Source organism: Molothrus ater, chromosome 5 (genome assembly GCF_012460135.2).
Source record: "Molothrus ater isolate BHLD 08-10-18 breed brown headed cowbird chromosome 5, BPBGC_Mater_1.1, whole genome shotgun sequence".
NCBI lineage: Eukaryota > Metazoa > Chordata > Aves > Passeriformes > Icteridae > Molothrus > Molothrus ater.
The window spans coordinates 7,406,193-7,431,834 of record NC_050482.2 but is presented as its reverse complement, the minus strand read 5'-3'; the positions used below and the strand labels follow the sequence as shown (position 1 = coordinate 7,431,834).

Here is a 25,642-nt window from a genome sequence, read left to right as displayed (position 1 = left end):
GTTCACACCACCTGGGAAATGAGGAATGAAACAGGAGAAAGTGTCATAGTGGGTCCAGGTCTCCAGTTTTACATGGAGGGTACCCACAGAGTTGTGCCTGGGGTGCAGCACAGTGAGGGAGCAGGGAGTCAGGCCCAGTGGGATATTACTGGAATTGGCACCAGTAACAAGAAAATGGATGGATTTCTTCTACTTTTCACGTGTTCAAGATGTTTCCTCTAAAGAAGAGCATTTTTATTATCATTCAGCTGCCTTGAGCAATACACAGATTTGCATTTCATTGGCAAGACCTAAAAAACCTAGGCAGGAACCCTTGAGGATTGTGGAAATGACTGAATGAATGTTCCCCTTTCCCCTGTGGAGAATATCAGTGTGTGGTGTTTCATGCTGGTACCACTGGACTGTCTGTGCCTTGTCCCACAGCCTGATGGCTTACAGACACATCTCCATGTGTCTAGCGGCTCTTTGTCCCCTCTAGTGGATAAATTTCTATCTACAGAGCTGCTATTTCCATGAGCTGGACCCTCAGGAAGGAGAACAGGCTTGCAGGAATATGAGAGCTCCTGGGGAAGGGGGCTGGCGTGGGCAGGAGCCCCATCCAGGGCTGGGTGGGGTGAGCAGGGACACCTTTGCTGCTTTGCTCTTGTCTGAAACACTCACCCCCGAGCTCCTGACTCAGGCATGACTCAGGTTTTATTCAGGAAAAGCTCCCAGCAGGGCTAATTGCTGCCACCTTTGCCCTGTTTCTCCAGCAGTCAGTCCCAGGGCTCTGCTGGCGCAGGCAAAGGCTCCCCCTGGGAAACGCCAACCACTTCATGCTTGACAAGAGGTAGGCAGGCTGTGAGATAGCAGGGGGGGCACTAACAATCATTAAAAAACCTGCAAGACCCCAACTGTACACCTATTCCACATAAAGAACCTATATAAGTCAGTCATGCTTAAGATATTTCCATCTTTTCCTGTCTCTTTCACTCTCTTTGGCAAGACACATATGGAACTCATTATGAACAAAGGCCAATTGTTTTAATATTTAGAGTTTCCCACATCAAGCTGCAGGTTTTTTTTTTTCTTTGACTGGTTTTAATGCATGTACATATGCTCAGCAGATAGAGTTTCTCTTTTTTTTTATTTGAAATGGTTGCTTTAATGTCATGTCCCTAACACCTTCATCCCAGCTTTTGGACTTGGATCAAAACAAAGTATTTTTAGTTTTGCATTAAAATGAGAACAATACATGGAGGAAGGGACTGGCTCTCCAACTCAGCAGATTTTTGCTCTCCCAGCTAGACTGCTTCAAGGAAAAGGACATGGGCCAACATCTTTTCCATTTTACTGGGCAAATTCAGAGTACCACTAGGGAATTGCTGGGTTGAGAAGCTCCCACTGTGCCCACATTAACTCTAAACTGCATGTGGACTAATATCTCTAACAGAGTATGGAAAAGAACACAACACCCAAAACACTTTCCTATAAAAGCACAGATTTATACCTGGCTGCTTTAGGATAACTCGTGGTCTTATGGAAAGTCTGTGGGAAGGGGAAGTATTTTTCCCCTTTCCAAAGCATGTGTGTATGATTAAGAGTGTAAATAAAGTTTCAAACTTTTCTAGCCTCTAAAGTGGTTTTATAAGAGGAAAAAAAAAAGGTAGACATTGAAAGTGACTTTCTGAAAGTAACACTTCACAATCACAGACTGCAACATAATCATTTTTGTAAGTGAGTGAGTACACATAGAAGCTGCAGGCATCACCCATCAGGCTCTCAGTGATGTGGATGTGAGTGGTACTGCCTGTTCTCTGTCCCGATGCATGTGCTGCTCTGTGCCACACAGAGCCTGGATCTGTGAGCCCTGAGCTCAGCTGAGCAGCCCAGAGGAGCTGCCTGAGCCCTCTGCTCTGGCTCTGTGCTTCCCAGCACCCAGGAGGGAGGAATATCTGAACCAGGAATTAACACTAATCTCTGCACCAGATGGTGATACACCAGATATTCTTTTTAAGGTGGACATGTGATCTACTGTACAGCAAACCAGAGGGGTCTGCAGTCACATGGCAAAACGTACAGTAACTCAGATAGAGCTTTGATTAGACAACTGACCTGGTTACCATCTGTAGCAACAAGAAGCGGGCTTGACGTTTTTGGAACATTCTCCCCAGAAGCTTAATTCTTCCACCTCTATGGCACAGCAATCCTGCTGAGCAAACCACACCAAGAAACAGAAGGAAGTTAAAGATATGCTGCTTGAAGCATGTTGTTAAGGTTACAAGGCTTGGGGTTTCCTTTTTTTAATTTTTTTTTTCCCGTTTCCTCCCTCCTTCTTTCAAACAAGCCACATCTTGACTCATATGGTCTGATGTGAAAACCCACTCAGCTATTTGATAGTTGGGAAATCTAGATGAGACTGTAAGTTATTTCAAGGGAAGCCTGTGTGTGCTGTGAGCTCTCTCTCACACACACACAGATGAGTTAGCTCTGCACTATGGTAGTACAGGCAGCTGTGACTCCGGGTAGGACCCGAAGACTTTTATTCAAAATTCCATATGGATCACTGAGGAGACGCAGTGTGGAGAGGGTAAGCCACAATTTCTTTGTCCTGAATGCATGCCCAGAGGATGAGGAGGGTACCATTTGATGGCAGTTGTCTGCCCTGTTAGTAGTCAGAGCTAACAGGGATTTTGTCATGGTGTGAAGAAATTACTGCTGGTGTGTGCCATGGCAGGAATTACTGAATTACTGCTGGTGGGACCCGTGAGCTGATAAATGGGAATTAATACTTGTCAGGGGCTGTGTGGTAACTTAGGGTGGAAATTGGTGCCAGAAGGAACTGTAAGATAACCTACAACAAATGTGACTAGTTAAAGACTCTGTGGCAATAGTTGGGGTAATAATTTCTGAAAAAAAAAAAAAAAAAGTCGTTTCAAATATTCAATACTCACTGAGAGAGCATGATGGCATATGGCAGCACTGACCTCTAGCAATGGGGAGTAAATAATAATATTATAATTATAATAATGATGATGATAATGATGATAATGATAATAATAATAATAAATGTCAAATAATGAACACCAGAGGAAAGCTCAGGGTGTTGTGTGTGGAAGGGCTCTGTGTAAGTGAGCAGAGATGCAGATGCCTATCAGTGTCTGTCCCAGCTGAGACACTCAGTGAGCACTGGTGGCAGTGAGGGCTCTGCAGTGCACAGGGTCCCTCTAATTGGTGCCAGCTGAGGTGACACCTCAGGGGTGTCCCTGGACAGCCAAGGCAAGGCTGCTGCTTTCCTGCTGCAGCAGGAATAGCAGGGGATCCCAGCAATAGTGCCATTGATTAGCTGGAAGCACATCACCCAGCAGCAGTGCCCAGGGAAGCAGGGGGTGCTGGCACTTTGATGGGCTGGCAAAGGAGCAGCAGTGGGACAGAGCACCCACTGAGCACACATCTGGCACACACCAGGTGCTCTCAGGCTGCCTTTGCCTGCTGAGCTGCCTCTGACAGAGCTGGCAGGGGCAGCACAGCCCCCAGGGGACAGGGACACCTCGCACACACACTCACAGCCCAGCCTGTCACTGCTGATGTCCCCAGAACAGTGGTCAGCTCGAAGGAACAGGCACCCTCTGCTCATTCCTGCCCACAGGGGTTTTGGGTTGAGTGCCCCACGGGTGGGCAAGGGGTGCTGCACTCACTGGTGGCAAGTGCAGAAGCTCTACAAGCCCAGAGTGGCTCAGAGTTGGTCCTCTGATCCAGGACAGAGGAAAGCCTTTGCTTCAGGCTTCTGTTTTGCTGGAAAGCAGTCTGGCTGCAGCTGCAGCCACCTGTGAGTTTACTTCAAGTCTGTTGCACTCAAAAAAAAATTAAATCTGCTTTGTACATTTCAACCCCTTTTTTCCTGCAATTTTTTCTTTCAAAAAGAGTGTAATTTCATTGAGACAAGTTCCTTCTTTTTTTTTTAAGGAATATGAGAAAAATCTCAAAAATTAAAAGCTGTTCCAAAAATGTTTTGGTTAAATGCAAAGCCTCTTTGTTGTTTGTTTTTCTTTCCCCTCCATTTGGCAGAAGAGAAAGCAGAATAACTTTGTGTCAACCTGAAAAATATTTCCTTTGCCTTTCCAGTCCGTCAAGCAAACCAAAGATAATCAATTATTCACACAGCTCTGGCCTGCTATTGTTTGATTGTGGGCTGTTGCTTCGGAGAGCATTCAGAAAGGTCCCTCCCGGTAAATTTGGGCTTTGTGGTTCAAGATGCTCGTTCTGAGGGGCCCAGGGCAGGCAGCCCTGATGCCTTAACCTGCCTTGGGTCAGGTTTTATTGTGTTCCTGTTCCCTGCCTGGCACTGCTGCCACTGGGTCAGGGCTGGCATCTGGTGGTTTGCAGCTGCTCGTGCCAGTGTGGGCAGGCAGAGCACGGTGTCCCCTCCCAAGGTGGCTTCCTGCAAGGTGGCAGATGATTTTCCATGCAGAGTGAGCTCTCAGCTGCTGCAGGGCCACCATCTCTGCTGCTGATGGCCACAGGGGGTCCCTCCCTGTCTGGAGTGGCTGATGGTTTCATGCAGACGGTGCCTGAGGCTGAGCAGAGACAAATCATAAAACTGTAGAATGTCTGGGTTGGAAGGGATCTCAAAGATCATCTCATTCTGACCCCCCCACTGGGGGTAGGATGCCCCCATCAAGTTTCTCAGGAAACCTGGCCCTGAACACTTCCAGGGATGGGCATCCACAACTTCTCTGAGCAGCCTGTGCCAGTGCCTCACCACCCTCACAGTAAAGGATTTTTTCCTAACATTTAATTTAAATCTCTTCTCTTTTAATTTAAAACCATTCCTCCTTTTCTGTCTATCTTTCACAATTTGAGAGACACATAACAGTGCAGAAAATGTGAGACCACTCTCCTCCATGCATGCACATATCCCCTTTGGAACATTTTATCCATACTGCCCTGCCTGGCAGCAGCTGCCTGAGCCTTTGCTTTGCTCTGTGCCTTACCCATGTGATGGAGAGGTGTAAAAACCAGCAGCACTCTCCCAGGGTGCTTCCAGGACATAGCCCCTTGCCAGGGAGCAAGGCAGAGCATGGAAATACCTTCAGAAGAAGGTGTTGGAGAATGTTAGTTTATATAGGAAGCAAGAACTGCATAAGGGTGGCCAGCACTGCAGGAGACTTTAGCAGTGTGTACAGACTTAACAGCTCCACACACAGCCCAAGTGACACTGTCAGGGAGCTTGTGTTGTTTTATTTTCACTCACATCCACAGTTTATTTCTCTGCTTCCCACTTCTTGACCTAAGGTTGAGGTAGTTTAGACTTCTCAGGCAAATGCTGGAGCCGTGCTTTAAGGGTTGCCGGAGAATTTGATGGGATGATTTTTGCAATCACTTCTCTTTTGTCCAGAGCCTCTGTCCTTGCTGCTTTTCTCTCTGCCTCATCACAGAACTGCCTCATCAGGCATCTGGCCCATGAGGTTGTGGTCAGCTTGGCTGAAGGATGTTCATCATGTTTTCTTTCCCTGGAGCTCCCCCCCAACTTGAGCTGGCAGGGCAGATTCTCTGCACTTGGGGTCCTGAAGCCACCCAAAATCTGTTTCTAAGCTCAGAGTCTATAAAATTCCACAGCAGCAGTGAAAGAGCCTGAAATACAGTCCTGAGTGAGCAGGTTTCACATGCAAAGCCTGAGATGTGAGAAATCTGTGCAATGCATGGCAGAAGATAGGGTTTTACAAAGGCTTTTACAAGTGGAAAAGGGCATTGCTAAATCTCAGTAGGTATGACACAGAGACCACCAGACATGTCAGCTGAGGCAGAGTGAAGCTTTGTGCCACAGGGCACACCAGCAGCTGCTGTCAGGACTGAGGTCTGAGTTGGGTCCATCTAATTCAATGCTGATGTCCATGAGATGTTTTCATCCTGACCAGCACTTGGGATTGCCTTTGGAACCACTGCAAAGGCAGTCAGAGTACCGTGGGGGGCTGCAAAGGAGGACCCCTGAACACATTTTTGACTGATTTAATAACTCCTTCAACTGCAGCCAGCTCTACTTTAACCAGCACATACACCTTGGTTAGAAGACAATCCCCCCAACCAAAAGAAAAAAAAAAAAAAAAAGCACCAAAAAAACTCACAAAAAAAACCCCAAACCAAACAAACAGGAAACATGAATCCCATCCCTAACAGAGCATTTCTCAACACAGAGCCCTCCCCACCAGATCTTCCTTCTCTGGGTCTTCCTCCCCCAGCACGTTAAACATGCAGTCCCTTCTCCCTTTGCATTATTGATGTGAGGCAGTTTGTGCCTCCCAGCTATGTTTATTATATCCATGTGCTGCAGATGTGTGTGAGAGGAAGATGAATGGAGTCCTGCTAATGTCTAACAAATGCCTAGCACCATCCAGAGATCCCTTTCTGCTGCTTCAAGGCACTCAAGGAAGAGCACAATTTACTCCTCTCAAGAAGTCACTGGCTATTTTCCATCCAGGGGAATGTTTCTCACCACAAACACAAAGTATTGTTTTTTTTTTTTTTTGAGTTAGAAAGCCCAGAGAAAACATGCAGCTTTCTTGTATTATAAAGGAATAAGTCTGCCCTCTCCTCTGCCTTTGAGGCTCAAAGCCTGGCACTACACAGGCTGTGTAAAAAGGAAGGCCATCTCCAGGCAAAATGAAGTGCTGTAAGAAACTAATCAAGCTGGGAGAGGTCTGGCTGGAAAAGCCATTTAAAATTGGGTTTTGTGCCCCAGCTTTAGGTCACAGTTCTCAGCAATGGTAAATTAAAGGCCTCGTGCCCAGTTGTGTCAGTGGATGCTTGCAGCTCAGCAGGAATTTAGTCCAGATAGTCCAGATTGCTTTTTTATTTCTTGTGCTTCCAAAGAAGATAAGTTAAGATTAAAAATGCAGCCAAAGCCCCAAGCCACAGCTCCACTGTCCATTACCCAAATGTAAATCTATACCAGCACAGAGCTGGGACTGCTATTCACCTATGACACCTCCTCCCTGAATGGATATCCATGAACACTCACTCGTATCATGACTTTAAAACACACCAGGCAAAGATAAATCCCTAAATGGATATTTATTGCCATAGAAAACAGATGGCAGAAGACAAAGCTCCCATGTTCTTATCCCAAGCTGCAAGCACGTTAAGAATGCAGCAGGAAACGTCATTCCTCCTATAAATAAATTTCTCTTGAGAAGAGAGAACCCAGGGCTGAAAAAAAAGTCAGTCTTTCTGCTCTGCAGGCCAACTCCAAGGCAGGTTTTCCCACGCTACTCTGCTGCTTATGGCGACCTTTGCTTTTGGCAAGAGAGGAGATTGCCTTCAAGCAAACCCAGCAAAAGAGTTCCAGTATGTCTTGCTGCTGTACAAATTTTTTTTTATTATTATTCTTATTTTTTATTACTTTTATTATTCTGAGCTACTGATTTTTCTTTCTCTAGTAGACAAAGCATAATTCAGCATTCAGCTTGCTACTAAACCATTTTTCCAGCACAGATTCAAGAGCAGAGTGGTGAGAAAGCTCTCACAGTGAGGGCTGGAGGGCAGGGTCCAACGGGGTGGAACAGGCAGATCTTGCAGCATTCACAGAGGAGTGATCCTGGCCCCTGGGACCCTTTGTGCAAACCCTGTGAGTGATGCTGTGAGCACTTGCTCTGACACCACAGCTCAGTGAGTGCTCTGAGGGAAGCTGATCCTTCCAGTTCATGCCATTTACTTGAAATCTCTTCCCCTGGCATGCAGGTCCTGCAGACCTTTGCTTAGCACCTTCAATGACATTTTTTGGATGGGTGTCTTACCTTGACAGCATCACTACTGATCTGATAGACTGCCGAGGTGACAGCAGAGTTACTCAGATATCACAGATAACAAACAAACAGCAGATATTTGAGTGCAGAAAGAAGAAAGACCTTGAAGCAAGGAACTCCTGTTGTCTTAGCTGTTTTATGGAAGTTACTCAAGTCTCAAGGTGACAAAAAATTATTCACCGTCCCTATAGACAAATAATTGTATCGAAAAAATATAAATTAATAAAAGGTTAATCTTAAGTAGCAAAGCTGTCACCTATGTAATGTTCTGATATAATCACTTGTGACTGCCGAAACATCAATTTTATCTGCTTCATCTGAGCTTTATCTCTTCTGACCTGTTCACAAGTATTTTGGAGGAATTGGTTTAATTTGAACTCTACCTAGACAGATAAATGCTTAGTGCACCTCTCAGGTGTCTGGAAGTTATAATATTTTGTGACACTTCTAAAAGGTGTAACAAATCAAAACAGACTTCTCTGTGAAGCGGATCAGGAGCTGTGCCAGACTTCATGCCCCCAAAATGCATGCAGGTTAACAGTGCAAGAGGTAAGAGCATGGCAGAGGCTAATGGATAGTGACTGGTGAGCTCTGAAGAATTTGGAACCAGGATACTGCTCAAATTGGCTTTCAAATGGTTGGAGCTTAATTGAATTATCGAACGCTCTCAAGGCCTGGAGACCTCACGAGCAGAGGTTCTGCTTTGAAATTTCCAGTGCTTCAGATTCTTATTTTGATGAGAAAATGAAAAGCTTTTTTCATTACAAATTGGCATTTGTTGCCTTCACATTGGCCAAGCACTGGGAGAGAAAGGCCAGGGGACAGAGCAAGGGCAAGCCCAAGGACAGAGGTCAGGAGCCAGAAATGAGCCAAATGTTTTGGATTTGGGTGAAGGGAAGGGGGGAATCGTGTGAATTCAGTTATAGAACTTCAGATGGGGTGGAAAGGCTCCTCTGATTCATGGATCCTTTTGGCTAATAAGCCTGCTCAAATGGCTTTTTGAAGTAGCTGCTACCATGGTCACAGTCCCAGCAGCAGCCCCAAGCTCACAGAAAGGAGCTGTGATGGTTCAGTACCAGGTTAATCTCTCTCAAGGTGGTGATCCACAGCCCAGGAGACAAGAACTTGCCACCCCAAATTGAAGGTTCCTGGAAGGGCTTTTCAGTTCTGAGACTCAGTTTCTTGCAAAGTCAGCAGTGACAGATAATGCAAAGTGGCAGTTTGGGTGGTTGAAATACCTTCCAACCTGTCCCAACCTAAAGTCCTAGTCCTAACTCATCTTCTAGCCAGGACTTATCCCTGGATAAGACATGCCTTCAGCTGGGTTTTAAAGCCCAGACACAGAAAGTCTTCAGACTTTATCAGTTCCTGATCTGTAGAAGGGATTGCTTGAATGTTGGTTCAACAATTTCCAGAACTAACAACATTTTCAGGCATCAAGTAGAAAGTACAACACATGACTTTTTCCACTTATTAACTTCTTCAGTCTTTTCATCCAATTAACTCAGGATAATATACAGTGTTTGAGGGAAAAAAATCCAAACAAAACAGTGGATGAGCAGCACATTTACTCCTCACAGACCTTTTCCATTTTCACTCTAAAGACTTCTTTGGTGCAGACTAGACACCAACACAAGCCTCTTAAACACCAGCAGTGACTTCAGTGAGGCTCACAAGCACCAGGGCCCCCCCAGCCAGCCTGATGGAAATCATGGAAAAGGCTGTTCTGAGGGAATGTGTTGTGCAGGTAGTCACTCAGTTCCTATTTTGCTGAGATTTCCAACACATTTCCAAACTTGTGGCCAAACTTTCTGTCCGAGCTTAGCTTATTTCCTGGAGAAGTTTATATTATCCTCATTGTCTCAAAAACTTCTAATGGCTTCAAAGAAAGGGTGATTTTTCATTCCACAAGAAAATGGGTATGAATGATTCTAACACTTTAATTATTTTATTTTTTTTACCAAATTTTCACACTCTCCAAATTGCACAGACATGGAGTGCAATTTGTCTCTACTTGCCAAAGATACCACATGAGAAGCTTCTGGCAAGAAAATGGACAGCAAATGAGACCATTTAGTCACCCTCACACTCTTTACAATCCAGCTGTATTTCTGGAATATATTTAGAAGGTGCATTTAGGGTTGTGCATGCTTTGAAATAAGTGAGCAAGCTTCTTAACTGAGGTTGAAAATCATTTTACTTTCCAGTACTCCTGCTATAAAAGCCACCAGTCTTGATGGGGTGGGACCATGGATATCTATTTTCTCTCCAAGTTTTGCATCAACACACATTAGGTTGACTCTAAGGACTGATAACCTGCAATTAATGTTGGTGCACTAAGCATCTACCCTTTGGGGATCTATGTGCAGAACTAGTACCATCTTATAGTTTTACTATTTTAGTTCAGTACAGAAATATCTGCAAGTGCAAATCAAATCAGCCTAAACTCAGACGTTCCTGCCAGGGGGAGTTTCCACCCTGCCAGCTCCAAACAGATGAGCTGGGAGGATGAGATGAGTTTTGGAGAAACTCAGCTAAGAGAGATTAAAGGTAGGGATTGGTGTTTTTATTAAGGTGTGTTCCTCATGTCAGCTTCCTTCCAACTGTACCTTCATTCAGCTTACATCTACAATTTCATCATGAAACTGTAGTAATTTTTATTACTGTTTTAGGACTCTTCAGTAGTCAAAGAAAAGACAGTAATGTGTGTCTTCTGGTGACAACACACCCCATTTTATTCAGAGATTTTGCATGGGATGAGTTGTTCTTTCCAGGACATAAACACAGTGTCTGCTCTGCGTGTTTAGACCTGGGGAGCAGCTCCTGAGGAGGTATCTGAACTAACCCAGCTCAGATGGCCCTGTGAATCCTCAGTTACCAGCCCAGGGTTTGGCTGGGAAGCCTTGCACTGCCATGGCTGTGGGAGTCTTGTTTGTCCTTGGAGGAGAATGCTAGGGGGGCATGTGCACTGCAAAACATATGGGTTGCACCCCAGTCTAGAGAAAATATAAATCCATACTATATAGTTCTGCTTCCTTATTGCTGTGGATCACTGGAAGGTCACCTGAGTCCCAGCAAAGCTAAAATTTGTGTCATAGTAGCAGCAACACATGCTCTTGACAACAGCATTGTCCACCAAGTTGAACCAGGGGAGGTTTAGACTAGGATATTCAGGAATTTCCTCTAGGATACTAGGGAAAATTTCTTCACTGGAAGGTTGGTCAGGCATTGGAACAGGCTGCTCAGGTAAATGGGGGAATCACAATCCCTGGAAGTGTTCAAAACACTTGTGGACGTGGCACTTGGGGACATGGTTTTGTGGTGAACACAATGGTTCTGGGTTAACAGTCAGGCCTGAAGATCTTGAGGTCTTTTCCAATCCCAGTGATTCCATGACTCTCCTGCATGACTCCAGCAGGCACAGGGAGGTGCCAAGCAGCAGAGCCCTGTGCTCCAGCCAGCTCTGTGTCCTTGAGGCTGTGTCTGCACAAACAGCCGTTCAATTTTAAGAGATTCTGTTTGAGTCTTTTGGGTGCAAAGGAGAAGGGGAGTGAAGGGGGTGTCCTGGTGCTCACTGTTTCTTTTGGAGCCATCTGTCTTCAGAGACCCTGAAGAATGTCTGAAGCTGCTCTGCAGGACAGATCCATGGCCATAGTCTGGAATAGTGTTCCATATTTATGTGTTTTCAGGCTGTGGGCACCAGGAGTAGATCATTGAGATTGCACCAGTGGCTTGATAAAGGGCCAGAAACCTCACCAGAGAACTGGGCAGCTGGGCAGGTACAAAAGGAACTGGATCCTGTACTTGCACCCTCTCCAAATGCCCCTCCTTCTTTGCAGGAGAGATTCAATCTGGCATTCAAAGAGATACATGTCTCACGTCAGTTTCTGTGCATAAATGCCTGTATTTAATGGATCTGTAAAAGATGCTGAGGTTTGCCTGGGTGAGAGTGCTGTGGGATGCTCAGGGAAGATCAGTGACCTCCCCTGACTGATGTGATCCATGAGAAATTGCTGCTGTGCAGAAGGGAGAATGTCAATGTTCTTTTTGTCCTCCACAGTAATTCAAAAAAGCTCTCCAACATCTTGCTTTTATTAACCCATTTGCTATAGATTCCATAGGCACAGTACACCTCTTGCTACAAGACTTGTCCTGCATGGGTTGTAATATTATCCATGATGCTTTGGAGCATCTTAGGAAACTGAATGGGGTTGGCATCAAATAACTTTTTGTCTTTCAGTCTTCTCTTAATGCACCTGCAGACAGGGGAAGGAGGATGATCAAGGCTAAAACCCTACAGGAAGTTTACCCTCATTAAAGGTCCAGATTTTCACAAAAAACCCAAGAAAAGTGAATTGCCAATATTTCACAGGCTCTCCTTTCCTCAGAGCTGACTTCAAAGCTGTTGCTGTTGCCTGAGGGCAGAGCCTGGAGTTCCCAATATTTGAAAGCATCATGCAAGAAAACCTGTCAAGGCCAATATGATAAACAGGCTATTGTAAGAGGGGAGTTTGGCAGCCCTACACCACAATTTAAAATTATTCCTTATAATACATTGGACTTTACTGCAAGGCTCTGCAGACACTGATCCTCTGCAGACCTCTGCACGACCCAGCCAGTGCTGTTGCTCCCACTTGGCAGCCAAGATGCTTTCAGGGTAAAAGCCAAGGTGAACTGCCAACACCCTGCAAATCTGGGAGTGTTGGATGCAGGATCAAACCTCAGGGCTCCCATTAGCTGGAAGTGCAGATCCACATCCCCTTCCTCCCTCTCCAGCATCTCTCCACCCAACTCATGCCTGCAAACCACACCAGAGACTGGGAGGAGGCTTTCTAATTTTCATAATTTCCACTCTGAAATGTTGGAAAGGCTTCCTTTTTCCATCCTGGACTCTGTTGCAACGCAGGCATTGTGTATCATCCTGTAAACTTTCAAATGCACCAATAGTGGCAGTTTCCTGCAGGGGAAAAAGGGTTTGCTTCAGTTAAACCAAGTGGGAACCTGGCCAAGAAGAGTCATAAAACCAGAGGATGCTGATTTTTAAAAGCAGAGTTCTGTTAGTGCATTCCAATGTAGCCAATCAGTCACCAGAGAGTGGTTAAAGTGTCCTTGGGGCCAGCTTCTGGCTTCTGGAGAAAGATAATCAGGCTGATGCCAGTGGATGACCTGGCCCCTCTTCCTGACAATCAGTCACAGCAGACTTTGTGCTGGCCAGGCTCTGGGTCACTGAAGTATTTTGGAATTTTTTTCATTCCTGAACTTTGTTTCATTTGAATCCATGGATGCTGTTATCCACCCTAGACTGGAAGGGAAACTGCTGAAAGATCCAGAGCAGAGCCAGGGTGTAGGCAGCATGAATGCTTTCCTGCAAAGGCCAAGAGATCCCATGGAGTCTCTGAACATCCCTTACAGCACTCAGCACTGGTGTTTTTTTCTGAAATCAGCACCTTTTTCCCCAGGGTCCTCCAGGCGAAAGAACTCCATTTTAGAGGGAAGGGAGCAACGGATTTCTGAAATCACCATCTTTTAGAGAAATTGCAGATGGAAACTCACAAATCCAGACACCCTAAATCATGTGAAGATGAATCAGGCATCTTGTGCAGCCCTACCACCTCAGCCTTGCACTCAGCCCCTCTCCTGTGAGGTCAGGACTTTGCAAGGAGAGACTGCAGGCCTGACCTCAAATTCCCTGGGCAGCAGCCTCTGAGAAGCCTTCTGTTGTTTCTCTTTCATAACCATTGCCCACTGGGGAGGCAGTGACCAACGCTCCCTCCCAGTTCCTAGCTTGCAAAGCCAAGAAATACCAACATGAAAAGGTCTACATTCTCTTATCCTGGAATGAACTGACCACGTCTGGTCACACAGGGACAGAGCCCAAAACACCATCTACATGAGCTTTTCTTTCCCATGACAAGTTTCCCAATCAGAGCTTGAATAAACATTAGGTCATCACCAATTTATAATGGCAGAAATTTATGTCTCTCTTGATCATATTTTCATAGAAGAAGAAATAAGCTTTCATTCTTGCTATTCTACCCATATCTTAATCACTCTCTGACAAAACCAAACACACCATTCTGAAATCAAACAGATTCACAGAGGGTGTTCCCTGCCCAGGCAGTGATTCTTGTCTGACTGGACCACTGCCGTGTTCAGTGTTGATTTTGGTTGGCTTCAGACATAAATCTTCCCAAAGACCATTTTCTTAGTGCACAGAATAAGACCCCCATTGTTACAGCAATGATGCATTTGGGACACATCTCCACTGCTCTTTAGACCAAGGCAGACACTCAATGGGGAAGTTCTCATAGCTGAGTAGCCTTTTTCATCTCCTTTTCATGATGGAGCAGAATAGTCCAAGGTACTGTACCTGGGGAAGGTTCTTGCTCTCTGTCCTGAGACAGAGTAGAAATTCTCCAGAGGAGAAATCCATTTTGATTTAGGTGAAACAGTACGTCTTTGAGTTAAGACTGTAGTTTGAAAACATAGCTATTTAGTCTGACTGCAAAAAGCTTAGGCTCAGAGAAACTGCTTCAGTGAAAGACAGAGATAAAGAGGAGGAGAGACAGAGGGTGATAGAGACAGAGACTGCTGTGAGAGCAGGTCAACCTGACCTGAGAGTTCTTTCTGATAAAGAAGAACTAGCGGCAAATGTCAAGCGAAATTCGTAAAAATGAATATGTATGAACCTATTGTGAAATTGTATGCATATGTATCTGAGAGGGGGATTAAAAGGGACCTGAAGTTCCCAGAAGTACACATGTCATTTTAAGAGAACGATTCCCACATGTGTCCAGCGCTGTAATAAACATACCAGCTTTACAACTTCCACAAAAGTTGTAAAGTTTATTTATCTCCCAAAACAGTCCCCTCCACACTGGTGGAGCAATGGCTTGGAGCAGTGTTTATACTGAGGTCTAGGCAAAAGCACCACAACAGAAATGTGCAGTCATTGATGCTTCTCCTGAGTCCAGAAATAAACCAAATGAGGTGAATCAGGACCAACTTGGAGTGCCTGGTTCTCACAGACCAACACCTCAGCCTGTGCAGGAAGTTTTCCCCGGCTTTGCCAGGCTGTGACATGGCTCTGCCAATTGATTCCTGTCTGTGGTAAGGCTGAACCACGGCTCTCAGAGCCCTTCAGAGGTTGTTGCTCAACCCACACGTGCATGGCTTATCAATGGAGCATGCACTGCTGGTGCTGCCTGTGGGTGCAGGCAGTGGTGCAGGGACCAGGGGCAGCTTGCTGTCCTGGACTGTGACTGTGTTCACAGGGGTCTGAGGATGAGGGGAGAGACGAGGATCTGACTCCATGTTTCAGATGGCTTGATTTATTATTTTATGATATATGTTATATTAAAACTATAAGAATAGTTTTAGTGTTAGTTAGTTAATGTTAGTTAATGTTATATTAAAACTAAAAGAATAGAAGAAAGGATTTCATCAGAAGGCTAGTGAAGAATAGAAAAAAAAGAAGAATGATAACAAAGGCTTGTGGCTTGGACAGAGAGTCTGAGCCAGCCCACTGTGATTGGCCATTAATTAGAAACAACTCTATGAGACCAAGCACAGATCCACCTGTTGCATTCCACAGCAGCAGATAACCATTGGTTACATTTTGTTCCTGAGGCCTCTCAGCTTCTCAGGAGGAAACAAATCTCAAAGAAAAGATTTTTCATAAAAGATGTCTGTGACACTGGACAGAGCTGGGGTGGGAGCCAAATCAGGGCAGCACAACAACACAAATCATCAGTGCAGATCAAGAGACCTTTGGCACCATGGGAGCTTCATGTCTGGGTAGAGATCCTGCTGGAGGTCTGAGCTGCATCTGGAGCTGGGGAGGGTGTGGGGGACCTACAGGAGAGGACATGGTGTGGCATTCCAGGCTGACACAGTGGAAACTGCCCAGAAGAAATGAGGGCAGTCTTGCATGTGGTTCAAAGTGGATTGCATGTGTAGAATATATGGCTCTAAGCAATGAAGTAGTGAATTTATTTCAACCACATAGAGCTATTCAACTTGTGAACAACATTAGCTGGGTTTTGATCGCTCCTTTTTTTCTGAGCTACTGTGGTGCTTGGGCAAAACTTCCAAGTTCATCATTCTCCAAAAAGTTCCTATATTTGTTTTCCTTAGACTCTAGACTTCTTTTTAAAAAGAAAATCTGCCATATCCTTCAGCTGCAAATGATTTAATAGCTCTTGGCTTTGTGTGATCTGAATATTTTCTTGTTCTCTTGCTTTGCAGCTGTGACCTACTTAATTACAAGCAGGAAACAAACCCCAGAATCATTAGACTTTCTGCCTGGCCTGAAGAAGGGGAAAAAAATAAAAATCCTATGTTGTTAAATACTAGGATGTCCTTCTTAATAACAGGAAGTCAAGCTCCAGATAGCAACAGTGAACATTTGAATTCTTTGTGAATCAAGATAAGAACAGCAAAGAGCTTATGGGTTTTAATTTTTATGGCATGGATGTTTTGGGGGCAGGGGAAATAACAGCCGCTTCTAACAGCCAAAATGGGAATGAGTCATAAATTTCTAAATCAAGAGCGTAAATCCTCTTTGTTTTAAGTTCTGAACAGCCTCAGTCTGCTCTGTCCACAGAGACAATGAAGTGACTGACTTGCTGCTTCGATCCACTTTATCCTCTTTTCAGGAAGTATGAGCAAACAAGGCAGGCAGTGAGTGAGGATCCCCCATGGCAAACCATCAGGCTGGAAGACAGAGCATGGGAAAGTTTGATTAACTTCTCTCCACCTCTGCAGGAGTGTGGGCTACTATTTATACCTCCTGAAACTCAGAACCCCATCTGGAAATGCTGGTGTGGTGGTAGCTGTAGAAAGCAGTCAGAGAAAAGGAAGGCCAGGACTGCCAGCCTCTGAGAGTGGCTGTCCCACACTTCAGCCCTCTTGTCCCTGCTTATCACAGCCCTGGTGGCAGCTCAGCAGTGCAAACCTCCCAGTGCATCATGAGGCAATAGAAGCTGATGTTTGCTCAGGGTTTTAAACCAACCAGCAGCAGAAGTGCGAGTTATCCTCTTCTGTCAACTGTGCATGCATTATCAGTGCAGATGGCATGGATCCAGCACTGTCCTACAACAAATGGAGATTTTCCATTAGCAGGAGCCACAGGGGTCTGAGTTTCAGGAGCAAACAGGGTAGAGGTCAACTCCTAGGCTCTACTGAGAAGGTCTAACTGGTCCCAGCTGGGGAGATGTTCTCAGCAGGAAGATCTGCTCCAGTACAGAAATCCCCCTCTGTCGACTCCTGCATTTCCCATCTGCAGATTAATTGTGCTGTAGACACAGCCAAAGAGCCCCCTGTGATCCAGCCCCAGTGCAGATGCCATGAGTGAGTGTGCAAGGGTGTGCACACTCAGGGTGCTGTGGTTTTAGCAGCCCAGTGGGGCTCAGGCTGGGACATCCCCTCCTCCCTGGCAGCCTCCCTGCGCACACTGAGCATCACCTGGATGTGTACAGACTGCTCCCACAGGCAGCACACATGTACATAAGCAGTCTGCACCTCAGGGAACATTTATTTATCCACAGTTATGCTCATTTTGATAACCAGTGTAGGCGCTTTCAACACAGAGGGTATATTATCAACCCAAGATATCTTAAGTATTTCTGATTTTTTGCTGCAGAACTCCCATGGAACGTGACCAGCTGGCTTTCTAGAACACTTACTTACTATTTAATGTGAAACAGTTCCCCTGAGATTTCATATCACCTGACAAATGACAGTGAATTAATCTATTGAGGAAATGGAGACCCATAAAGCTATGTGACTCTTCTTATGTTGCTCAAGAAACTGATGACTTTTCTGGAATAGGATCAGCTTCCTCCTCATTTTCACTCTGAAGTTTATATTTAACCTGCTTATCTTCCTCTCTGTCCAGTGACAATTACATCCTAACCAGCAATATCAGTATTTACCAGTAACGATTTTTTATAAGGAGCTTTAGAATAAATTAAATATGCATTCTTTATTTTAGGCAGGAACAGGCTTTCTAACCCATAAGCAAGATCAAACATGAGAAATCTGGACTACTGATTTTCTAAAATATGTTCCCTTTGCCCTCCTCTTTTCTCACCCTTGTCTGTGAACAGAAAGGACTTTGTATCAGTCATTGAAAGCAGTGAGTGTTACCAGTGGGTCTGAATGAGGCAGATACTTAAATATATCAGCAGGATAAGTTGCAAGAAAATGTTCTGCTGCAAGGGGCCATTTGTGCTGTATGTAGGCTTGTTTTGCATGGACAGCAAGGCTGCCCTCCATTAAATTATCTACCATGCCATAGGGCAGAACTGCAGACTGGCTGTTTATGAGCCACCAGATTTGTCCTTTCTCACAGGCAAATAGTGCCAGTTAGGGGACACCTGCAATGTGAAAAAGTGTGTCTTCCAAACCACAGCCCTCAGCCAAGGCCATTGGAACAGCTTGATCATCACCTGATAAAGGGTGGGAAGCACAAGATAAACATATAATTCAAAATTAAATGAACTCAGATGTAACATAAAGAAATGTCATAAAGAATCATAGAAAGGTTTGGGTTGGAAAGGATCTTAGTGACCATGTAATTCCAGTCCCCAAAGGCAAACACCTGCTCCAGTCACCAAAGGAATAAGCAAAAGCTTGAAACAAGAAGGGTGTAACTGCACAAGTGTGTGACTTCTTCTGTGGGCAGTCAGGTGTGTTTGATCCTCAGTCTGAGATTCAGTGCCCACCTGATGGGCACAGACACAGGTTTGTCTCAGATTTGTATTGTTTCACCCCTGAACCTTGTCAGAGGCTGTTTTAGACATGGGTTTTAGACATGGAAGGAAAACGCTCAGCTGCTGGATGAGCTCTAGGCTGTTCCCTGTTCATACATGCCTCACAAGCAGGGTGTGATTTTTTTTCTATTTTCTTCTGGTCAAAAATAATTCTCCTGAGAATTTCTGCACATGATAGCAGAGAGCAGAGGGTGAAGATGAACCTTGTGGTGTTGGGCAAGTGCAAGCACGTGCTGCTTTGACTGGAGAGCCTGGTCACAGTGCCCAGCAGGATCAGAGTTAATCATAAGCTTGGGTTTCCAAAGTGAATAATCGTATTTAGGATCTCACCATTCACTTTCTGTGGCTGTTCTGCACTATTTCCTTAATACATTGTCCTGACCTACATCCCCTCCTGCAGACTCATTCACCACAGCAGCCATGGAGAAAGAGGATTGAATAGCAAATCTCTGCACAATCTCTTTCACATCTCTGCATAGCAGAAGTGAAAATCACTTTAGCTGGTGGAATATTAGGGACAAGTACAAGCCCAGCTTTATAGGATTCACCTACATTTAAACCTTGTTAAATCACTAACAGAACTTACTTTAGGCAATGAAATGTGTGTGATTTGAGGAGATGACATACTCTCCTGTGTCAGTCAATAAAAATCTCTCTGGAGTGAGGACACGAACAGCCTTACACAGGCAGAGCTGCTGTTGGCATAACAATAACACTTAGCACTACCAGAGCACTTCACTTTTTCAAAGAGCTTCAGAAGTGTTATGATCAAGGTGGATGACTGGAATAGTTAATTTTCATTCTGTTATTACTGTGAAGCAGCAGTTCATTTCATTATGGAACATTTTAGGCCATATGGACTCGTGAGAACATCTTGAGGAAATTGGCCAGGATTTCTGACTCACGATGTTCATCCTAAAATGCAACCAGCAGGGAAGTCTTCAGTGTCTTGAATTTTCTCTGCAGGAAAGTTTTAGGGCTGTCAGCAGTGGCAGACCAGGGGAGCCAGGGAGAGGCTGTTCATATCTGTGGTTTTCGAAGCACGTGGAAGGTGAGAGTTGAGAGATAACTGAAGCAGTGCAGGCACAGGCATCATATTTGCATGGGGCAGCAGATCTTTGGGCCAATACTTCCAAGAACAATTGCTTGTCTAGAGGCTCCAGAGAGGTGAGCTAGGGGTGTTTGTGCCTCCTCTACAAGCCTTTAAAGGTTCAGGCATGATCATTGTCCAGATGTTGTGACCCAGCCAGACTGAGGTCACAGTTTTTTAGCAATCCAAACTTAATGCAGGGCCAACTCTTAGCTGATCAAAGCTCTCAGCAGACCCAATATGGATGACATTTATACTTTATTTTCACTCCTCTTAAATTTGGGAGAGTTTCCCCTGCCTAGAGCATATATGCTGCATTATAGCTGTCAAGGTCTCAGGATTTGCTTTTTCAAATGAAATGCCATTCCCAGATCCTTTTAAAACCCTTCTCTCAAAGCTTTCCTTATCCAAAAAAAGTACAAAAGTAAAAGAAATGCAACTAATAATAGAAGTACAACTAATTGCAGTCCTTGCACTCCAGGAAGCTCCCAACTGGACACACAGAAACCCACCATGATCTCTCCTTGGGTGGCAGCAAGGTCTCATGTCAGGGGAAAGACAAAGAAGCCCAGATGAGTCAGCATGAGGGATGACAGCACCTTGACTTGGGGGGAAACAGGGCACTCAGAGACTGAGGCTCTCAAGTGGATTTGGTGCACAATGACCATTTGAAAATCTTGGGGGATTCTGTGGTTCAGAGCAGCAACAGGAGGGAGGTCACTGCTGTGAGTCCCCCCCATCCCCTGGCTCTGCCTGGACACATGTGAAGGGACAAGGGTGGCTCCTCACCCATGTGTTTGATAACTTGGCAGCAGGACATCCCTGAACTGCTCCCATCCTATCAGACACTAAACTTATGTGCCATTAAGGCACAAGGAGAAACTTGTAACCAGTTAAATATCTCAAAACAGCATCTTCAACATAAGAAAGCATGAAGCTGTGACATGAAAGGGGGACTCTGGGCACAAAGATCTGACAACATTAATCCTCTTTACATTGTAGAGAAATAAAGATCAAAAAGGGCCCTGAATTTGAAATAGAACCTAAAAGACCACATTGGGCTGGATCTACAGGGACCACAGGGGCCATGTGTGGAGCAGAAACAGGATGTTTCTGGTGTGTCTATGGCAAACTCAAAGGAAACTGCCTCCCACCATGCAGGTCCTTCTTTCAACCCACCCAAACACATCCACACCCATCAGAAAGTTGTGGGTAGAGGTTTGCTCTAGAGCATGATGGAGAGGGATGCTGAACTGCTCTTTCCAAGGCCAGAACACACAAAGGTGAAACTGGACCCACCTCTCAAGCTCCTGGTGCATGTGGCACCCACCTACACCTGTGCATGGCAGGGATTTGCAGGGTCTGCAGAGAGGAGGAGCTGCCTGCAGGGTTTGGGATGGGAAATCCACCCCCAGCCTTCAAGATCCAGGACAGTCCCATGAAACAACACAGCAGCTCAAGGTTTTTTGGTTTCGTTTTTTGCTTTTTGTCAAGGGAAGTAAGGAGCTATTTTTATACCCTAGTAACAGCCTCTGGACTGTCAGTAAAACGTGGGAGGTTTCATAGTAAATGTTTTGGCTGACATTTTCTCAGAAACAGCGGGAAATAATCAGCGCATAATTAGAGAGGAAAAGACGTGCAAATGTCTACAGACCTCTGTAGAGCTTAAAGGGCTTTTTTTTTTCCTAACTGACCTTAGTGAAGGTGAAGCTGAGCATGTTTTGTACAATGATAAGATGATTTTACAGAAATTCACCAAAGGGTACAGCAGTGGAAGAGCCAAGTTAATAATGCTCAGTAATTTTTTCTCCTCTCTTCTGCCATTCCCTGTAGCAATAACCTCTTCTGACCATTTTGGATAAGAAAGAGCACATTCTGTGGTGTCTTGCTTGAAAAGAGCTCTCTTGGTGGAGTATCCCTTGGCTCTAGAGGGGATGGGCTATCTTTGCCTGAGAAACCTCCATGGTTGCAATTCCCTTGTGTCCTGCAAGGTGGGTTGAGCATTCAGTACTCAGACAGCTTTTACCCTCTCAAAAAACACTTGTGTCGTGTCAGCAGGAAAACCTCCACAGGAAACCAGACAATCTGCTCTAATCATGAAGGTAAATCTATCCACTGAAATCTTCACTGGGCCTTCTCCAGACTCAAGTGACTCCTAAGGAGACTGCTCCAGTCTATCAGTTAAATAAATACATAGGAGAACTGTTTTCAGAAAGTCTGATTATGTCATCAGCCAAGTGAAAGGGCTCCTTCAGAGCTGCCCTCATCTGTTGAGTAATTACTGAGTTGGGACAGGGGCTGAAAATCTCCTTTCAGCCATAAGGAAAGACTTGATGCACATATGGAGCAGCTAATTTTAAAACTGTGGTATATCCTCCATTTCCCCTCCTCTCCTCTTTCCAGAATACCAAAGGGGTTAGGTCACATCCCAGAGCAATCACTTGCTGTGGTTTCTTTTCCCCCCTCTGTTTTCCTTTATCAAACACATTTCTTTCTTTTCCTCTCTTGTGCTCCCAGGCAGAGATCTCATATATCAGGCTGTAGCCCGAAGCAAATATTGTCTGTATAATTTTATATATATATATATATATATATATATATATATATATATATATATATACACACATATATATGTGTATATATATGTATGTATATATGTGTATATATATGTATATAAAAATAAATTTAAAATAATATATATAATACATAATATAATGCATATTATATATAATAATAAATTATATATATAATTAATTTCTTCCAAATGAGGCTTTATAATGGAGATGTTCCTTGTCTACATTCCTGCTAAGAGAACCAGTGTGTTACCAAGTTTAAAGGCAGGAAAATAACCAAGAAAGGATGAGCAGAGGGAAATTACAGCAAAGTCTGGACACCAAGAAAACAGGCAGGGACAGGGAGAGGAGGAAGGAAAACTGCACTTTGCAGAATGAATAGCTCCTAACAAGTTTAAAGGAAACATTATTAGAATTTTATTACCATATTTTATGAAGCTGCTCTAAAAACGAAGTCCTGAAGAAGCAATCAGGCTGAGAACATGAATTTTGCAGCTGTATTTTCCTGGCCCTCCACCTGCCTGTCAATGAGCTGACGAGCATCCTTGTGCTGTTATCATGTGATGCACAGCTCACTTCGTGTCCTTCAGTCCTCAGAGGACAAAGCATGGATGGGGTCATGGTGGGACAGACTACAGAAAACCAAGCAGATATTAATATTCCTGCTTCTTCCCTATCCAAGGAGTTGAATCAGGGAAGACATTGAGGGTTTTTTTGGAAAAGATGCCTTCTCACCTCTGCTAAACCAGCTGTTTTAGGAGTTCAGTGCATGCAGGTCCATCATGATGTTAGCTCAAGCTGTGCTGCCCACCCCTCTAAAAAGTGCCTCCTAGGAAGTGCCTCCAAGTAGGCATTCTCCAGCTGACTCCTGCCTGCTCCCTCCAAATCCTGTGGCCTTTTTGCACACATTCCTCTGAAGGGAGAGTAAAATGAGTGGAAAATAGCACTGACAGGCAGCTGTCTCCAAGGGCGCTGGCTTGCACTGTGCCTCTGATAAAAATATTTCCAACCTCAGTTTCCCCACCTGGTGATTAAATAGGAAGAAGGAGCACTGGTTGAATTTAGTTGGAAAATGTCTTGCAACTTAGCTCCATGATTTTGTGGTGATTTATCTGAACTGCAAAATCCTCATCTTGATAATGTATTTTTTGCCCTCACTGGACCACTGCCCCCAGCTCAACTCATCATAGATGTTGACAGAATTGAAGTCTCCACCCAGACAAGCTGCTCCTGTGGGGAACCAGGCAGGGAACTGATCTCTTCTCAGCACTTATTTTAGGAAGGGATGCCAGGAGTGAATATTTGTATCCATAGACCAAAAAGGGTATTTTGGCATCCAGATCTTCTGGAACTTCCTCCTGAGCTTGTTCAGATGAGACCCACCCTTATGAAGGCAAGCTAACCAAAGGTTAAAAATATCTCCACATCAGCTGAATCAGACTGATATTAAAAGGCCATCAACTTTCAAAAATATCACCCCTTGGATAAATAAGGTGCTTTGCAGACTGTTGCATAACTCTCATGTAAATATTAAGTTCCCTTACGAGTTCAAAACATAAAAAGGCTCCAGAAAAGAGAGCTGGGTGGGGAAAAAGAGTGGAGTGTAACTGTGCAGGGGTGAGTTAACACACAAAACAAAAAGATGAAATGTTGCATGTGGCAGAGCTGCCTTCTCACTTGCTCTTTGGGAGTGTTTGAAAGAGTTAAGCCCAACAGTGGAATGTCTTGGGAATGCTGGCAGACGGAGAGTGAGCAGCTTTTTTCTTCCCTCTGGATGGAGTCCCAGGACTGAGCATGCAAAGTGATGACTTTGGATCCCAGTTTGCTTCTCGGGTCTGCAGCAGAGAGCTGGGAAGTGATGCAGTGTTACCAAGAAGTCCTTTGCAAGGGATGTGCAAATGCCCTCCTAAGGCAGGAGAGGTATTTTTACCTCTTCCTTGCTCATCCTTGGGGGCAGCAGGACTGGCTCTGAGAAGATCCACAGAGGGAGAAACCACATCCTGAAGGGCGTGTGCAAAGGGAGAAAGACACATCCCCAAACAGTTTATTTTGGCTGCTGGTTTTTGTTGTCCGTTTTGGTTTGGTGGTTTGGTGGTTTGGTTTTTGGGTTTTTTTTGGTCCTTGCTTTTCGTTCTTCTTCTTTGATGGAAATTCCAGTGACTCCTTAACCCTGCAGCTCATAAGGCACCTTGGGATTAGCTGGTTGCCTCGGAGCAGGGAATCTGGGGTGATTCACACAGGGAGCTGGCATGGCTGCTGTGCTCTTTGGCTTTGAGGATCTGCTGTACAGCTGGGACAGCCTGGTGTGGAGCCTGACGTGCCGGGCTCTGAGGAGCTGCCGCGTGGGGAACCTGAGGCTCCTGCAGCTCATGCTGAAGCCATGGTGCATTTCCAGAGACCTTTATCAGGTAGGGTAAAAAACAACCAGGCCAGACCCCCAAACCCCAAGGCTGCAGGGGGGAGACCCCCTGGGAGTCTCACAGGGTCCTGTCCTGTTCCTGCCAACCACTCTGGGTCCTACACAAGTGGTGGGACAGAGGGGACGCTGTGGGCAGGGGAGGTGTGCCAGGAGAGACATTTTGGTTTGGAGGATGGTGATGGGGTCTCCTATGGTAGGACACAGGTCCAAACTCTCCTTCCCACAGAGCAGGGGGGGAATAAGTGAAAGCAAATTAATGTTCAATCTGCTATATCCCCTTTCCTTGAACTTTATATTCATAAGTGCAACCTTAGTTTTTCTTCATCCTAAGGCTGTCCCTACAGCTGCACAGGAATAATTTAGAATTTACCCAGAGGAAAGGGTGCCTAAAGGCACCTAATCTGTGGAAAATGGGCATTTGCAGAGGGTTTTCAACTGTAGTATAACTAATTACCCCTAAGTGACTTGTGCAATGCCTTCTGACTGCTTCATCTTGCAAAGTCCCAGGCATCTGATTGCCTAAAATTTCTGGTTTGCTTGATGTATGGTTTATGTGGTACAGAGAGCTTTGGGGCTTGGACAACTGGCTTCTCTGCAGAGTTACATTCATTGCTTACAGCTTGAGGTATAGTGACACAGCTCTAATAAACTGTGTGTGTTTCTGAGACTGATTAAACTGGGTTAAACAAACTGAACAGCACAGAAGGAACTAGTCCTGAATGTCACTTTGAAAAGCAACTCATTCAGTCCATAGGTGAGTCCAGGCTGCAGTGCAAACCCACCAGCTTGTCTGCTTTTTAAATCAGCCTTAGACAACTGAGGCTAGAGGTTTATTCTGCTGTGGGGACAAGCCCATTATGATATTTATCATCTCCACAGATTTGTCTAATGCCGGACACAGGAGTGACTGATTGGTATTTGCATTTGGAAAATGGATTTTCTGCTACTCCCATTTTCTTGGTATTTTGCTTTTCCTGTGCTTTGGAAGTCTCCATGTGTGAAGC

The 25,642-nt window shown here is 44.9% G+C and overlaps 1 protein-coding gene across 6 annotated transcripts in view; it reads left to right on the top strand.

The window, feature by feature from the left end:
• Nucleotides 1–25,642, top strand: part of FRMD4A (FERM domain containing 4A) — a 367,728-nt gene that overhangs the window by 162,980 nt on the left and 179,106 nt on the right. The window contains exon 1 of one of the 6 annotated variants that reach the window (XM_054514806.1): nt 24,446–24,627. The exons of the other annotated variants lie outside the window; for them this stretch is intronic. Within the exon in view, the coding sequence (XP_054370781.1) occupies nt 24,469–24,627 (159 nt within the window). The 5' untranslated portion in view covers nt 24,446–24,468. Of the gene's footprint in view, nt 1–24,445; nt 24,628–25,642 lie in introns of those variants that run through there. 6 annotated transcript variants of the gene reach the window in all.